Source organism: Populus alba, chromosome 7 (assembly GCF_005239225.2).
Source record: "Populus alba chromosome 7, ASM523922v2, whole genome shotgun sequence".
Taxonomy (NCBI): Eukaryota; Viridiplantae; Streptophyta; class Magnoliopsida; order Malpighiales; family Salicaceae; genus Populus; species Populus alba.
The window spans coordinates 4,698,254-4,717,002 of NC_133290.1; the positions used below are offsets into that span (position 1 = coordinate 4,698,254).

The 18,749-nt window shown below is 32.2% G+C and overlaps 1 protein-coding gene and 1 long non-coding RNA gene across 2 annotated transcripts; one reads left to right on the forward strand and one right to left on the reverse strand.

The window, feature by feature from the left end:
• Nucleotides 1-907: 907 nt before the first annotated feature.
• Nucleotides 908-2,061, forward strand: LOC118063243 (uncharacterized). Its single transcript, XR_004689881.2, has 2 exons — nt 908-1,332; nt 1,707-2,061. It is a non-coding gene; the product is annotated as an uncharacterized lncRNA (long non-coding RNA).
• Nucleotides 2,062-4,602: 2,541 nt separating this feature from the next.
• On the reverse strand, nt 4,603-8,918 carry LOC118063242 (vacuolar histidine transporter YPQ3). Its single transcript, XM_035077231.2, has 12 exons — nt 8,415-8,918; nt 7,837-7,879; nt 7,602-7,628; nt 6,436-6,534; nt 6,234-6,340; nt 5,936-6,110; nt 5,722-5,823; nt 5,521-5,619; nt 5,409-5,429; nt 5,240-5,298; nt 5,064-5,154; nt 4,603-4,893 (listed from the first exon to the last, which is right to left on the reverse strand). The coding sequence occupies exons 1-12, from the start codon at nt 8,636-8,638 to the stop codon at nt 4,786-4,788; spliced, it is 1,155 nt and encodes a 384-aa protein (XP_034933122.1). The 5' UTR covers nt 8,639-8,918; the 3' UTR covers nt 4,603-4,785.
• Nucleotides 8,919-18,749: the final 9,831 nt, after the last annotated feature.

Genomic DNA, 18,749 nt, shown 5'->3' on the forward strand with positions numbered 1-18,749 from the left:
ATGGACCAGTTCAGCTGCACATCACATTACGTGACCAAGAAACCCAGTAGGGTTATTAATCTTAAATCACAGCTTGCTAATTGAGTCTTAATCTCCTGAAGCCACCTGTTCTTAATGCTAATGGAAGTTGTTCTTCTTCTTTAATCTTTTCTGTCCTCTCTAGGTGTCTCCGGCAATCTAGTCACCGTGCCTGCGAGATCTTTCGCTCAACAGCGACCTTCTTGCTGGAATTATAGGGGTTTGGAGTCAACTCATAGGGATTACGAATTTTCTATTTAATTATTTAGCCTAGATCGTTCTTCGCTAGGCATAGACTAATGTTAAAGGAGCTAGACTCTCAATGCGAGTCAACTCAGTTATCTAATGCTTAATTCATTAGCAAGATCTTTAAACGGGGAATCATGAGTATTAAGAATAATATTTTGTACAAACTGATGAGCTTGAAACCACGGTGAAATCTTTTTTTTTTTTATTGGATTCAAGAAAATTCTATTTTTCAGAAAGCATATTATATGAGTTTAGATAAATAAGTAAAACTCTGATTATTCTATTTTCTAATAAAAAATAAATGTCTTAACTCGAATTTGTGTAGATTTTAAATCTTTATTATTATATCATCATGAAATTATACTAACTAAAACTTCAATGAGTTTAATAATTGATGGTTCGAAATTAAATAGCCTACAGAATTTAGAGCAGTGGAAAACTTATTAGGCGAGGCAAGAGCTGTGCTCCTACTTCTACAAAACCACAAGATCATTTATGAAAATATAATTTCTCCTATGCTATAGTTGGCGTGGCGTTGTTTTCTTCTCCTACACATACCACAGGACCACTGAATACCAAAGTTGTTAATACCGTTCCGTTTCGGCCGGAATGCCCGGAATATCTCGTACCAGTTAAAAAAACGAAATAAAACGGAACAAGTTTCACCTCGCTTAAAATCTCGGGCTGATCCGGAAATTCCGGGCAAATTTCGGCCGGAACGTTCCGGCCGAAATCCAGGTGTTCCGTTTCGGGTTAAAGCCATCGAGTCAAAGATTAACTCGAAATTAAACCCGGTTTATTTTCATTAACTGCACAGTACACCCACGCTATTTTTCGCTGATGTCTAAACTCTACAGTAAACTAAACCAAAAATATCAAATCCCTAATTTCTCTTCCTCCTCGCAGACTCAAGTTCCCAACCAAAACAATTACAATCGGCATCTTCAGTTTCACGAACTCCCCTCCAATCTTTCCTCTTCTTTGTTACTGTCTTGATCTGCTGCTCCTGCAAGGCTGCAACCTCACTTTTCAGTTTTCAATCGAAGTGGCGTCTGTAGAGCTAAGGTGCGATCTCTTTTCTCTTTTCTCTGTTCAAGTTGTGCAGAACTGCAGATAAATTATTCTCCAGAAATTACTTATATAATTATATTAGTGCAAGTCCTGCGTTCTCTCGTTCTCTCTCGTCTTCTCCCTTTTTTAATTTTTTTTTCCTGCCTTGTTTCTCTGCTTTTTTTTGGTACTCCTCTCTGTGAACTCCCCCCTGTTATTTCCCCTGTGTTTGTTCCTTATTTTCTGTTCGTTCTTCTCCCTGTGTTTACCTTCTGCTGGCAATGGGAACCTCTACTGGATACTGCTCTCGGTTGAAGATAAGATGTTGGACACTGCTTCTGCTATTCATGATGGTAGCTTGCTGAGAAGAGGATTTCTGTTGCTCACAGTGGCAGCTTGTTGAGAGGAGCTGCTGTCATTGGTCGTTGATGATGTGACTGAAAATCAAGTTGCTGAAAATAGTACTGCCGCTGCTGGGAAGAGGAGGTTACTGCTGCTATCCGAAGAGAAGGGACTCAAGTTCTCTGCCGACCGGATGTTGCTGATGGAAGCTGCTGAAACACCGGCTGAAAGCCTATATTGAAAAGAGAAGAAGCTCCATGGGCGGCTATGCGAATATCTTCAGCACTAGAGCTTGCTGGCTTTGGTAGGTTATGAACCAAGTCAGGGAAATTAAGTTGCTTGACATTGTGTTTGTACTTTGTAATGCATAATTTATCTTGAATTTGAATTATATTTGTTGAATATATATATATAGATGAACAGTACAACTCCGAAACGGCACACCGAAACGCTCCGAAATCGAAACGTTCCGTTCCAATTGAAAAAACGAAACACCTGCCGAAACGGAATTGACAACCTTGCTGAATACAAGGCCATTGACTGCGAAAAGGAAACGGCTGAGAAATGTAGCATTCTAGAGGTGGGCACATTTAGCCAGCCTGCCTTAAGCATATACTATATAGTTTCTTTGGTGAAATAAGGGAAGAAATATTGGTAGCATACTGTAGTGTTGACTTGAACATAACTAAGCTATTTCTAAATTTCTTAGCAGCCTTTGGGAAGTTTTTGTTTTCTTATTTCACCATCTAAAAATAAATATTATTTTGAATTTTTTACAAAAATAAAGTAAAACAATTTGAGAAAATACAATTCAACTGCTCTTTCAAATGATACCCTGGTTAAATAACTTCTGCTCCACGTATATAATTACATTTCAAATTTGATTTTGTAAAAGGTAAAATAATTTATTTTTCATTAACAGAGATTTTTTTTTTAATTTGTTTATATAAATTTATTTCACAACAATTTTAATTAAATATATATTTTTTAAAATTTATTTTTAAAAATCATAATTATAAAAACTATCACGGCTAAACACAAACTTGGTTTATTGTTACTTTGCCAAAAAACTAAGGAAGATTGAGAAGTAACTATATATTGATATTGATTGTCTAACGAAATCAAATCAAAGGTTGATTAGGAGCAGAAAAATTGTAATTAAAGAGAAGTGTTTGTGTAAAATAGAAGCATCGACTAGATGAACTTCAACTAAATCACTAAATGACGAACACACCAAACGCCTTAAGTTTGCAATCCTGTCTCCCTCACAAACAGGACACATGCACTTCCATGTGAGCTGTTCTAACACACGACGATGACATCTATATCGTTAATTGATTTCGACAAATTATTAAAGAGGCATTTGTTGCATTAATTGTATCTTCACTTTATTCAACATTTTGTGTATTTTATATGGGTGCCTTGATTTGATCTACATTAAAGGTTCAAAAGATTCTTAACTAAAATCTTATTGAAGCAATATAACTATTTGCACCGACCACAAGAGTGGTATTTGGTATTGTAATTAAAATATTATTTGTTTAAAATTTAAATTTTTTTATTTAAAATTAATTTTTTTTGATAGTTTTAGATTTTTTTAATATACTGATATCAAAAAATAATTTTAATATATTATCCACTTTAATAAATGCTACCATATATCAATAAACTCATCAGATTGACATGTTAATTGTAAAATTTATAATAATAAATTAATTTATAATGTGTTTAGGTGTTAATTGATTTGATGATTGACTATGTTATTATTATTTAGTCGTTTGTAAATGTTTTTTAATGTATAATACAAGAATAAATCCAGAAGAAAAAAGGAACGGGCTGTCGTTGTGGCTTGAAATCTTCACATCCGGGCCCACACTAAGAAGCCCTCTCCAATGAGCTTAAGTGGGCAAAACTAGCAGTGATGGGTAATATTAGGATGCTGCTTGTCCATGCTGGCTACAGTAATGGGCCAAATAAAAACATTTGGTATTATATTTGTCTTAGCTCAACGAGCCTAACAGGTATTCTACATGACCAGAGCTCACAAAATTCTCCCAATTTATTATGGTCAAGACCCCACTACAGTCACATAGCATAGTTTGAAGGTCCGCCTTATTAAAGGCCCAAGTTCTAGATTTTAAATGGATCACCGGGGATAATTTTTTTTTTTTAAATTAAAAGAATATTGTTTTAATAATAATAAAAATATCAACGAGTTTGCAGATAGATTTTGATCGGGTTAGCCAAGTCTCCAGCCAGGTTTTAAAACTATGCACTATAGCTTTGCTTATTCTAAAATTTAAAAAAAAAATTTAAAAAAATTATTTAAATATGTTAATATAAAAATATATTTTTAACACATTAAAAAAAACAATAACAATTAATTTCGCTACTAAACATTCTTTTAATATTTTAATGCAACACAACACAAATATTTCCTCAAACAATTGGCCAATAACTCTATAAAATTATTGTTAGAAACTTTTTTTTTTTTTTTTTCATATGTGGATATATTTTAAGATGCAATCCATTTTAAAAGCCAAACCAATAAGAAAAACTTGCCAATTTAAATTTTTAATTAGAATAATTATATTCAATTCAGTTCAATTTTTATATATACAAAAAAATAACCAAACTAGTTTTAATATATAAAAAAAATTCAAATCAAAATCAGTTCAAACCAATCAATTTTAATTCAATTATTTTAAATTAAAAACCGGTTCAAATTAAACATTCTAATTTAGCTTCGATTTTTTTTTATTTTGCTCAGTTTTTTTAAAAATTTTAAACAATTTCATTAGTTTTTTTTTTTTCAGAATTCAGTAGTTTAATTAATTTTTTAATTTTTTTTTTATTCACACCTAGTTCTAATCGATTAATTTCTTGGGATGCATTTCTCTCTAATTAATTTCTTCCCACTTTATTATTATCGATCGAGCTATCGATACAAACTATACATACCAATCCGTTAATAAAGCAACAAACACATCATTGTTTATGATTGTCGACAGAAACAATTCCTTAAAAACAGAAACAAAAAAATAAATGCAAGCTCATATACCAGATTGATGATAATTGATGTTCTACTCGAAAGATTAAATCTCAAAATTGCAACACAATTTGCAATCAAGAAATAGCAGCTTTACTAGCATCCACGTAGTCTCCGTAGTAGCATTCTTCATGGTCCACCCTTTTCTCGAGGAAGTAGCGGTAGTAAATGTACTGCAAAATGATCTATTACAACGTTTGTTAAGGTATCAAAGGAATGATCATCACTAAAATTGTTATTTAAGCCATGTCCAATTGCTTGCTTGGAGAAATTCTCCTGTGAAATATATACGTTTTCTTATTGGTTTGTGATGAAAAAAGCCATTCTGCAATGTATGATTAATTAGCAAGGATACAAAAAAGTCGAGCGCCACGCAGACTGCAGCATCCAGCAACCATGGCATATTAGGTTTGATGCTATCCCACTCAGTGGTTCTAACAACAATACTGTAGTCAGGAGGAGAAAGGCTTGTCAGTACACTAACCAGTTCAGTGTGTGTGTGTGTGAGGGAAAGAGATAGGAGAAAGAGACCTTAGAACATAAGTGAGGTTGGCCACCAACGCAAAGACGAACATGAGAGGATTCAAGCCCTATATAAATTTCATTTTGAGAAAAAGGGTTATGCTATTAGTATGGATAGTTCAAGATGCTTCAATGGCAGCAAAGAAATGCATAAGAACATTGTATATAAGAGCATCACCTCAACACTCCCTCTTTTAATCTGGTCAAAGAAATTACAACAACGTTGGATTAGAAGCAAAGCTAAGCATAGTCTTGTAACTTGGAAGTTAATCGGTGTTAATCACACTCACATTTAACCATATTTGGGGGATCCGGCCACCCATGTAGATAGCTGCCATTAGCCACCCCAACCACTGTCCAAACGCACTGTGATCCATGCCGCCACCTTCCTGGTGATTTACGAACCACAGCAAGTAAGAACTTAGCTAGCACAGCAAAAAATTACTTGACAATGAATTTGGTTAAGTATTTGCAATCATTACAGAACATACATGTAAAAGTCTTCGTCCAGTGTATCCAATGTAGGCTTGTGTCAAAGCCTTGCTTTGCAGAGGCAAGTTGAGGGACGTAGCAAGAAATGTTCCATAGCCAGCCTGGAAAAATCGCCATGGCACCGCAAATATAAGAAATCTGAGCAGAACCATTTGTATATTTTCCATTTCCTCGAGCAACATATATATAGTTTTTATTGGATTGAATGCTCACCGATCGTGGAATTGGTCTAGGCTGACTAACAGTGTTACTAACCGAAACTGGGGCTGCGGCCTCATCATCTGAGGATGATTCATTGCCAAGTCCCACAGCTGATGGACCACTTTTGGCTGCCCTGAGGTAACTTCTAAACGGTGGAGTATCACTACCGGCCAAAGATCTAGCTGACCTGAAACCAAAAGAAACAAAAGAAACTAATTAGGAAATATGACTAATTATTTGGTTAATGATATTCTCCTATAACAAATTTCTTTACGTAAAATAAATGTTCAGCATTATAAAATGTGCATACATATAATAAAAATCTCTACGAGGGGTTGCCCTTGGAGAAGCCTTGGGTATGGAAATGCCTGAACGATCAGCTGACTTGGGCTTCAATGGGTCTTGGTCATCATCAACCTAAGACAAAACAATAGCAAGCCATCCTTTGGTAATAAACATGACATTCAAAGAAGGCTGAAAGAAAGAGGTAAGAAATGGAAAGGAAACAATACTTGTTGATTATCTTTGGTTTTCCTGCATCTACACCACCTGTAGACATGATCGTAGTATAGACCCTGCAACACTAGAACTACAGTACTTGTTGTGTAGAGCTGTAAATTAAACATGAACAGATTACAAATCATTATGCATTGTGTACATGAGATCAACAAAGTAAACATAGTAGTTTTTTGGTGGAAAAAACCCAAAGTAATTAGGTATCTAATGATAATCACTTAATTAAAAAGCTTAAAGATGTGTTTGGCACTATATTTTAAAAATATTTTAAAAAAAAATTTAATTTTTTTTTTGCTTTGAATTAATATATTTTTTATGTTTTTAAATTATTTTGATGTGCTGATCTCAAAAATAATTTTTTAAAAAATAAAAAAACATTATTGATATACTTTTCTAACTGAAAAATACTTTAAAAAATAATCGCAACTAAAACTCAAATACAACAAGTTGTCTTAAAAAGAAAAAGGATAAATCTCAAATACACAATAAGTTGTCTTAAAAAGAAAAAGGATAAGTACATCTTTTAAACACAGGCAACATGAGTGTATAATCTACCTCATCAATGTGCAAGCTAAGGTAGGAATTAGGATAAAGCTACATTTCTAAGTATTCTACCTCACCATTGTGCAACCTACGGTAGGAATTAAGAACTAAGATAAGCATGGTCTGTAACTCTAAAATTACATTTATTTTTTTAAAAAAATATTAAATTAATATTTTTTTTTTGAGATTTTTCATAATTTTAATATAATAATATTAAAAATTTAAAAAAAAATAATATATTTTTAAATAAAATATTTTTAAAAAATATTGTATACCGTGATACCAAACGCATTATAATGCAATAAAACATACAATGAGGTGGTCTGTATATGACGAAATTAATAATGAATATGTCTAGAAGGGAAAAAAACGACTGTAGGGATGGAAGGTTATGCTTTTTTATCATTCAACTTATATTCGTACAAAGTTTTTGGCTTGTAATGATCGGTGTAGTGTTTGATGGGCCCAGCCCTGTCAAATCATGCACCGCTAGTTCTTATCAGTACAAGGTTATATTTGCAACCAAGGCCAGATAAAATCACAATTACTGATATATTGGAGGTTCATTTTGCAATATTCAAGTGAAAGTTATGGACCGTTGAATTGAGATAGCACTTACCACAGCAGTGTAATATTGGGTTGGCAACTGCATCCAGAAAAAAAAAAAAAGAAAAAAAGAATTGGTATTTTTATATAATCCAGATAGAAGTAATAACGGAGAAGTTGACATGTAGTAATCTTGAGAGATAGTGGGTGGAGGCTCAGGCAGCCAATATTCGAGGCCATTTCTATGGAGGACCACTACCAATTCTAGTTCTATGGCTCTCTTTACTTTACTCATCCTAACCACTCACCGTCGCTGGCTCCAGTAAGCAGCCCACCAGATTAAAGATGTCTCTGCACCAGGAAAAAAGATTGATATATAAATAAACAAAATACAATAAGAAATTCAAAGTTTTGTTTAATATAGCATGCTTATATGTGCAGTTCATACAAATCATCGAGATTTAAATTTGGTTATGGCTTGTATTTTTATTTTTCTCCGTTTAGAAGTATTAAAGTATTATTTTGATTACTTTTCAAAGTATTTTTATGTTAAAAAATATTATTAAAATAATATTTTTTTATTTTTTAAAAATTATTTTTAAAATTAACACAGTAAAATGATTTAAAATATATAAAAATTTAATTTTTAATAAAAAATATAATTTTTTTAAAAATATAAATTGACCAACCTTTTTAAACGACCTTTAAATATAATGATGCAACATGAAACATGAGTAATTGTGATGCAACATGAACAATGAGAGATTGTAAGTGCGATAATTATTAATTTTTAAAATATTTTTTTTATTTTTTAAAAATAATTTTGAACACTAAAAAGACAAGCTCAGAGAAACGTATGTGTTTCTGTGCGGAGAAGATGACTGACCCAGCAACCCAGGTGAGGAGAAAGGCAAGCGAAACTCCATGGCTGGACTTTGTGCGAAAGTTGGTGATGATTTGAGGGATTTCTGCAACTCCCCAGCACACCAGACTAATGAGGCCAAAAGTGAAAGAGAACTCATCTTTTAGACTGCATAGGCAGTCCTTGAAGTACTTCTCTACCCAGCGAACACAAGGTTTCTGTTCCTTAACACAGTAAGCTAGAGACATGGCCACCTCTCTCTCTCTCTCTCTCTCTCTCTCTCTCTCTCTCTCTCTCTGTGTCTGGGATATTTGAGTGTTTTAGGTGGCAAGACAAAAGGAAGAGAGCAAAAGTTGAAAATATCACTGCAAAATCTAGTTCTATCAATATATTACAAGACGCTAGAGCGACTACTACTACAGATATATATATATATAGATAGGACGTGATCAAAGATTAGTCAAAATCCTTAATAGAAGCGAAAACGTCTTATGTTTTTCTTCTACGAGGGTCGATTTGTGAAACAAAAACTCGGAGACATAAATATATCATCTTTGCATGTCGGACGCCCCATATTCTCCGCATATTCTCGTTTGTGAGATAGTTCTGAATCTGATGCTCGAAGTTTGGATGGATTTATCTAATTTTAGAGTTGCTTATCTAATTTTAGAGTTGCTTATATTTGTAAGAAAAAATGAGGGCCGTAAATTTTCTTTTTTTTTATTTTTTTTATTTTTGTACTGATATGTTTACGCATATTCTCTAGTTGATTTTTGATGCTTTGGATTGGCGTAGCCAAAGCCCATTTGAGGGTGAAAATGCGTCAGAAACTTGATGTGAAAAAAACAAAATGAAAATAGTTGCAGAATGACAGGAGCATGATGACATCTTCTGCCATAATTTATGTATAACTATTGTTCTTTCTTCTTCTTTTTTACAACTTGTGGCCCTTTTTGATTCACGGTTTACACACACTTGATGAAAACTTTTGTTTCTAGCACTCGTTTCTTTTTTGCTTCTCATAATTTGTTTTAAGTACCCACTTGCATTGTTAAAGTTTTTGACTGGACCAATTCTTCCTCCTTTAATTTATTAATTTACTCTAAATTCAGGCAATGGTGCCTGTATGGATTCCATTTTGTTGTCTGTAGCATCAGCTGAAGGCTTAACATTTGGATCCTTTGCATACAACTTGATTCATCTATTAGTTGTATAAAGCATGAGCTATATCATTTCTCTACCTGGGATTATTTTACCAATTTCTTTGTTTGAGTATATCTGATGCATCACACCTCTTCGATATGCTCAAACAGCCGTTCACTTCTTACAGCTCGCAGTCCCCACTGTATAAATACACTGCTTTTGGATGATTTTTTGCTCGAAAGACTGGGTATGTTATAACATAATTGAAGTAATTTTTATTTATTTATTAATGTGGACCTACTGATTAAAAAAACATTTATAAATCCATGAATGCCAGCCGTGGACTGACATATCTGTACCGAATTCTACAGGCTAAATCAATCATGAGTAACATGGAAAAGGGCTCTCTCGATCTCTCTTTCTGATCGCCTAATGTGAATTACACTAGTTATACAGACCAAGTTCGACCAAGATAAATGACAAAACCATGATATGAAATCACCATTTATTTGCTCATGGCTTGAACATGCCCTAGAACACATCCAGGTTCATGTGCTCCTATGAATCATCAAAATCCTAATTCATACCCCATTCATTTTCTTGGATCGATCACTCAGTCAATGTTTCAAATTTTGATAGAAGGCCTCATGGTGGGAGAAAATCAAATTCCAAATCTAAGGAGGGCATTGCTATAAATATGCAAAAGTGAAGGCCCGTTTGTTCAAGATCAGAATACAGGTAAGATCTGGACATGAAATTTTGTGAGATCCAAATAAAAGGCAATAGAGTGGACAAGGATAGACAAGGATGGATGATCTAATCCTCAAAGACAAACAGTAAAAAAGTAAAAAGCAGCGACGGTGCGCTGCAAGCTGGTGAATCGAAACCCAGTACACGTCTGTCTCAATCTCTTGGGCTCATCGTTTCATGTCTATCCACGCTTCTTAAAGCTGTCGTCATACTTCCCTTCATCATCGTTCTCGATCTGTGGACTTGAACTGTTACACTTTTTTTTTTGTCTTAAGTTTAATGGCGGCATGCAGTCAAGTGAGTTGGGGTGCATGCACATTTTCGAGTCTCCATTATTCCTTGTTAGGCGTGCCTCTGTGTTCTTATTCGTGGAAATCAAATCATGACTTGTTATCCCAGGGGATAGATTAACAAAGGCGTGCTCGTGTAATAAAAAAGTTGATAATAGTTACGAGAGTCATGAAACAAAATTTCATCCGGATATTTTTATTCCAAAAAAAGGTTTTTTAAAAAAAGTTAATGAGAATAAATTTTTCATAATACATTTTCGGCATGTTGCTTTCAGACTTGACCGCGATCACGATTGGTTTTATTAGTGGATCAATCTCTAGCTGTTGGGTTTAGCGCTAGCTAAATTTAATTGTAGATGAGCTTAGTAGTATGTTTAGTCTAAATATATTGAATTTGGTGTTAGTCATGTTTAAAAGATGATTGGATCTAACACTATTAATTATATAGATTTTTATATAAAATTATAAAAGAATTATTTTTTAATATATATACTTAATTAAACAACTCTATACTCACCGAAACTATTAGATGTATTAAAAGTCTTTCATGACTAGTCATTTCTCAATATTTTAGCTAAATAAAATGAGAGGAATATAATTCATGATGTAACTTAAAATATCATAATTATAAAGTTACATTAAAACATTTTTTTCTCCATAAATAACAAAATTTATAGGCTATAAATACATCATGATGAGACCTTTAGAACAAAAGTTCACAATCTTCATTCTCTGACTGCATATATCTTTTTAGAACAATTTTCTTTAGAATATTATTCTATTTTCTCTCTTTAAAAAAATACTTATTTATGTATTGGAGAGTCTACACCCCACCAAAAAAGACATTTTATAAGTGTTAGCCACAAATCACCTTAACCTACCTAACACCAAGTATAAGCTATTCAACCACCTTGGCTAAAAAAAAATGAATGAGATTTTTATGAATAATTGATTAACTGATTATCCAACTCGAAAATCATATTCTTAGACTACTTGAATTTTTAGAAATTCATCCAAAAAGGCTTAAATTTCATCCTTTAATCTTAATTGTTTTTCACAATTTTAAATAAGTGGAATTGAAATAACAAGATTATTTCATATATTATTTACACCTACAGCTTTAAAAGGTCAATAAATCTCATATTTTCTCCCATATTCCTTTTATATCAAGGGAAAAAAAATATTTTTTTCTAGTTTTACCATTGATTTTAATTCGATAATCTATCTATGTTTTAAGCTAAAATTCACTAAATAAATTATTTTTCTATTTTTCAGTGAATTTAATTAGATAATTTATCTAGTTGTATAAGCTAAAATTCATTAATAGTGTTAAAAACATTATATTGAGAAGAGAAAAAAAAAAGTATGGTTTCAATAATTTATACTCAACTAAAAAATAAATAATATTTGAGTGGCTATCTGTTTATCTATGAAAAATTAGCTTATTTATTTTGAATTTGATTATTTAAAGTTAACAAACATGATCAAATATCAAACAACTCGGTTTCAATTTTACTATAAAAAATACATACCTTGACATATCACATAATTTCGTGTATTCTTAGGAGTTAGCTTAAGGTGAATGACGATATTGAATAAATTTATAAATGAGGCATATATATATATATATTATATATATATATATATGTTATGTATGCTTAACAATTGTAGCCTTGGACAATCTTTATTTAATAAAACATAATTGAAAAATATATTTTATTTTTTTGGATTTTTTGTTAAGTGAAGGTGGTCATCGGCCAAGTGGCCCTTAGCCTAAGCCGACTCTGTATCCTCCTTTCATTTGGTTTACAAATCATGAGCACATAAATGAGCAAATATATATTACCTACCAGCTAGATAACCAGCGCACTGCAGTGGGTTGAATAAAAAAATAATGATGTTCGCCGACAAAAGCATGTTCTAAAGAAGAAAAAAGACATCAATGTCAAACAATGAAAACAACAATAATAAAAAAAATTAATATCAACTCATGTTAACCTATTAACCTTAAAAAACTCTACAATTAATTGACACTATGATCATCTTTTCCATGTGTCGCAGGGCGACATCGTTTGGCGACGGCAAAGGCTCTTTGTAGTGTCTCCTGTGTGAGGTGTGGTGTGTTGGGAAGGTTTTTAAATTTAATCATAACATTATGATTACTGGTTATGAGTCGCCACCTAGTATTATGGTCACTAGAAACCCATGATCTGTGAAAGTCTAAGTAAGGGATTGGTTACGCAAGGGAAAGACGCATCACCCCCGGTGCACCCTACCTAAGATAAGCTGTATTGTTGTTTGAATTTTTTTTTTTAGTCGGGTTTCTGTTGGTCTTTTCTAAGGCTTAAGGCAGATATCTCTTCATGTGAAAGTCTCTACCTTATGAGGTTAAATCCTAACTATTCCAAAGTCTGAATTTTAGCATCGCATTTATTTACATATTGTATCTTTAATATTGAGGGTGTACTTTATCGTGTAATTTTTACAACCCACAAATAATAAAGTCTACATCTAGATCCTAAAAAAAAAAAGATTTTTGACATGTTGGCCAAATCTTAATGGATAATCATAAATTGGTTACGATATCTATTTTTAGATTTTGTAAACATTAAAAAAATGCAATTTTTGTTTTTTTTTTTTATGAACAATATGCTTGGAAAAATTTCAGGATTTGGTCGTATGCAACAAAATATTTTTTTCATTATTGAAAATTTTTTGATTTTTTTTTGACATATTTTAGAGAAAATCGGGTATTTTAATACTGGAAAAAAAATTTAAAACCCAATATCATGAAAAATTATTAGAAAAATATTTTTGAAAATCACATTTTTTTATAGGAATTTTTTTATCAATTTTTTTGTCCAATGTTCATTTATGAACAGTGGAACTTTCATGAGGAAGACAAAGAACAAGGGGAAGGGTAGCGGACCACTTGGCGTGGCGGTGATGGCTAGCTGGCGAGGGAGGATGGAATTGAAGCAAGCAGTGGAAACGATGTTAGAGTTGGCTGCTTGAATTGGCTGGAGCGACTGCAACTGGAAGAGGAAGAAAAGGAAGAAATCTGCAGAGGGGAGAGAGACGTTCACGGTGGCTTATTACAGACGCAGTGGTGGCTGGTCAATGGTCTTGGCAACACGTGGTGGTGCTAGTTGCTCAAGACAAAGTAGGAGGAAGAGACGTTGACGGTGGGGGAAGAAAGAAGAAGAAGCAGAAGAAGAAAGTCTGCAACAAGAAAAAGGATGAAAGGAAGGAGAGGAGAGAGAAGCGGTGTCTGCTCTACCACCGATAAACGTCTATTGGTGCAGGAGAAAGGTTTTTGTGGTGGAGCTTATGGTAGGAAGACCAGTTATGGTGGTGGCGGTGGCTGAAGACCACGGTGGAGAGAAAGAAAGAAGAAATGTGCAGAAACTAAAAAAAAACTTGTTTTTTAGCTGACTTTGGACTGGATTTTCTCCTCCGTTAGGCCATAAACTCCGCCTATATTTATAGGCGATGGAAGAGGGCAATCTCGTCTATACTAGGGTAAAATTTCAGCCCTTGATTTAGTTGGAAAGAATCTCAACTGTTGGCTCGAAGTAGGCATGATGCATTGTCAAATTTGCAGAAAAAGCTACCTGAGTTGGCATGTTTAGGTCGGCACCGGTGCCGTCTCGCTACCATTCAAACTGAACTGTTTACTTGAAGCTATAGGGAAATTGCAGTGGATCATTGGTGTGCAAGATTTGTCAAATTTAGTGGCTGGTAGGTACATTAAATGCAGCTGCAAAGTAGGTAATCAGACCAAATTTTTTAAGAAAAAAATGAAGAAGATAATGAACAATGTTGAGTTCTTTTTTGGCCAAATTACATTTTAGTCCTCCATCTTTCAATTTCTTTCAGTGGTGTCGCACCCGACATCGCGGCGGCCTTAAAAATTATTAAATCTTTGGAAAGAACGGATTTTTTGGCATCCTGTTCTTTAATGGGGAATGGTCTTTGTTTAAGGAGTCGCCACCAAGTATTATGGTTACTAGGAACCCTAACTGGTCAGTAGAGATTCTATGGTCCGAGACTAGTTACATAAAAGGGAGGATATTATCACCCCTTAAACGTCCTGCCTAAGGCAGGCTGCATTGCTGATTTTTATCATTAATTGCTAACATTTTTATTGGTTTATACTATGATTGTTTGCGTATAATATTCTTAACTTTGGCGCCAGTGAATATTCAACTACGAATATTTCCAACTCTGGCATTGGTAAATATTACGAAGGTATTAAAATAAGTTTAAAACATCATTTTTTATATTCCTGACTCTGGCGTCAGTGAATACACAAATTAAAAATCAATTTATTTTGTACACCTACGCATTATTTTTATTTTTTAATGTAGCTAAATAAAAACAAAACAAAATAAAAAAAATAAATTTACATTATTATTTTTTTAATTCTTGACTCTATGTCAGTGAATATACCAAATAAATTTATTTTATTTTATCTTTTTTTTTTGCACGCACATTTTTTAAACAAATAAAAAATTCAATTTATTTTTTATGTATACGCATTATTGTTATTTTTTAATGTAGCTAAATAAAATAAAATAAAATAAATTTACATTAGTATTTTTTATTCCTGACTCTGGCGTCAGTGAATATACCAAATAAATTTATTTTATTTTATTTTAAGTTTTTTTTTTGCACGAACATTTTTTATATAACCAAATAAAATACAACAAAATAAATTTGAATTAGTATTTTTATTTTGACTCTGGCGTCAATGAATAAATAAAAAAAAAGTAATAAATTCATTATTATATATTTTTTACCTATACAATTTTAATTATATATTTTTTATATTATTTAGGTGGGCGGCCAGTGACCTGGCTGAAAAAAAACAGATACATGCGTGAAACAATTTCACGCGTGCATCAACAGTGCGAAGGTAATTAAATTACCTTCGCACTGTTGAAATATTAGTTGAGCACCGAAAAGCAAAAAGTTGGAAACAGGCGCACCTGTTTCTGGCGATTGAAGAAGGCTGCAACGCTGGTGTGGCTACTTTGATTCGGCTGCTTTCCATTCTTTCCCCGGGTATGCCCGCTGTCCCCAGTTTTTTATTTCTCAGTTCTTGAGATGAAGGACTTCTATTTCTCTCTTGATTGTGTTCTGTCGTTTCCAGATGAAGGCCAGCAGACAATGGTGATGCTGATTGTCAATAATCTTTGGTTCAGTGGCCCTTTTTTTTTTTTTTTTTTGCAGGGACGAAGATAATGGCAGGGCTGATCTGTGACTCTCCTCTATCTTTCTCTCCTTCTCTGTATTTTTTTTTTATAGGTTTTATGCTATGTTTCTCTGCTGTGAGTTTTTGTGTTTTTAGGTTATTTTTGGCTCTGTTTTCTTGTTCTTAGCTCTGTTTTTTTGGGTTCTTTTCTCTTTTTTATGGTGTAGGTTTTCTACTCCCTTTTATAGACTCCCCAGTCGCTTCCTTTAACCAGTCTTGTATTCGTAGGACTGTTATCTTCCCCGATGAGATCGTGGGCGACAGACGTGGTCCACGATTGGATCGACTTCGTTGCAGATCTTTAGCCTGTTGAATCGGGATGGAGAAGACGAACACAACTCTTCCACCTGCGACGACGACGTTTCGGCAACAATGGATTCCACTAGCAACGACGACGTTTCAAGCAGCCATGGACATTTTCATTTTGACCCCTGAGCTTTGGAAATTTGGCAATTGGACCCCTAAACAATTAAAAATTTCTTTTAATTTTGCCCATTTTGGATTAATTTCAATTAAATCCCTAAATTGGTACATTGTTTACAAAACAGTCCTTAATTCCTAGATTATTCAATCTAGTCCTTAATTGATTCTTTTAATTTTGTCCTTTTGGATTAATTTCAATTAAATCCTTAAATTATTACATTGTTTACAAAAAAGTTCTTGATTTGTGGATTGTCTAATTTGACCCTTAATTAAATCTTTAACTTTTAATTCTTTCAAAATTGATCAATTAACTCTCAAATTACATTCTCAAACTTCAAATTTTGTTATCTTAACTTCATTGTCAACTATATTTAATTTTTATTATTTGTTCACAAATTGGGTTATGACAAGTGGAACCTCTAATTGACCCTAAACTTTTAATTTAATGCAATTAAGACCCTACAAAATTATTGTTTGATCCTTGGATTTATGCGCCTTTTGCAATATGGTCCTTGATCTCATAATTTTTCAATTTAACCCCTGATTGACCATTGAACATTCAATTTCTTTAATTTTGCCCCTATTTTTGTCAATTAAACCCCCATATTTTGGTTCCTTTTATAGATTGGTCATTGTCTATCAACTTCTTCAATTTAACCCCTAATTAACCTCAAAACTTTAATTTTCTTGCAATTTGGACCCTAATTTCAATCAATTAACTTGGAAAAAAAAATTAATTTTGGTCTCTTAAAATTCCAATCTTCTCAATTAAGCCCAGATTAAGATCTCAAACTTAATTTTTCACCAATTAGGCCCTAAATAAAATTAATTTGACCCATTTAAAGTATAATTAAGTCTTTGCATTTAATTAAATTCTTCAGTAGGACCCAAATTAATTCTTAAATATAATTAAAATTTAATTTGGCCCATGATTAAATCAAATTGGCCTATTAAAAATTTAATTATGTCATTAGACTTAATGTTTATGCAAATTCATCCAATAATCATTTATTTTGACCTTGAATTTGTATTTTTTTTCCTCTATTTTTGGGCATAATGGGATACAATTAGACCTTGAATTTTCTCCAAAAATTATAGCTTGATTTTTTTCTATTTTCATAGTCCTTTTTAATCTCCTTTCTCCACACTGTCAGCCTTTATTTTATTTTATTTATTTTTATTTTAAAAAAGAAGTAATTTTTTGGAGAATAACCCAGAATTGGGTCATGATACCATGATCGAATTGTGGCTGACCAAACATTTTCTTTTCCCTCTCCTCTCCAAACATCCAGGGATTAAGACATATAAAAAAAAATAAAGTTTATAATTAAATTATTAAATCTAGAAGGAATAGGGATCAAATATGCAAAAAATAAAACTTAAGGGATCAAATTGAATTTTCTCACATCTTAAATGAAAAAAATATTGCTTTTTACATCAATTTTAATCCTTTGTCTTTCAATTTTTTTGAACAACAATCTAAAATTAAATTTCATAAAATTGATCTTGAATTCAATGTTAGAATATTTTATAACACATTGGATAATCAGGAGCATGCAAATTGAAACATATCTCAACATATAAAAGCATGGAAACATAATTTATAAGGATGAAATTGTAAAAAAATAAAGTTTAATGACTAGAATGCAAAAACAATTCAAGTACCTGAAATAAAAGCTATGAACAGTCAAATGAGTTTAGGTGCACAATACATAGTAAAAAACTCAACTCATTTAGTTATAATGTATAAGAATGATAAATTAATTTCATAATTATTTATATCAAAAAATCACTTCAAGTTTAAAAATTGAAGTTATCGAATAAGACTTTTGAATATAATTTTATATTATTCTATAATATATTAAATAAAATCCTTTTACATTTAAAATCTATTTGGAAAGTTTTCATCTTCCCTTTTTTTTTAACTCTAGTTTTTTTTAAAAAAATTGGAGTATTATTGTGTTTGTTAAGAATTTATAAAGTGTTGTGTTGTTGCTATATGATGTGTTTTTATATTATTTGATAACAATAATCTCAAGGGATTGGTTTGGCGCAAGGTTGACAATCCTGTTTTGTTTTTTAATTGAAATGGTATTTTTAGTTTTAGAGCATTTCAGTATATCATTTTGAGGTTGTACTGTTTTTATATATATATATATATATATCAACAAATATAATTTCAATTCAAATCCAAAACTAAACTAACTTGAACTGATATGACTCGATTGACTCAACGGCTCTAAAGACAACCTAGATGACTAGTAAAAATATTGTTTGACTAAAAAAAAATTCAAGACAACATCTTTTTTTGAAAAAAAATTGAGGCGACAACATATTAGATTGACCTGGGTTAAATTAAAAAACACAATAAATTCATTTTTATTGATGAAATTAAAAAAAAATCAATCTAAAAAAAAACATAATAAAGTAACTTTTCTGAACAAAATTACAAATTAGAACAAAATTATGAAAATACCACCAGTAGTCTCATAAGGT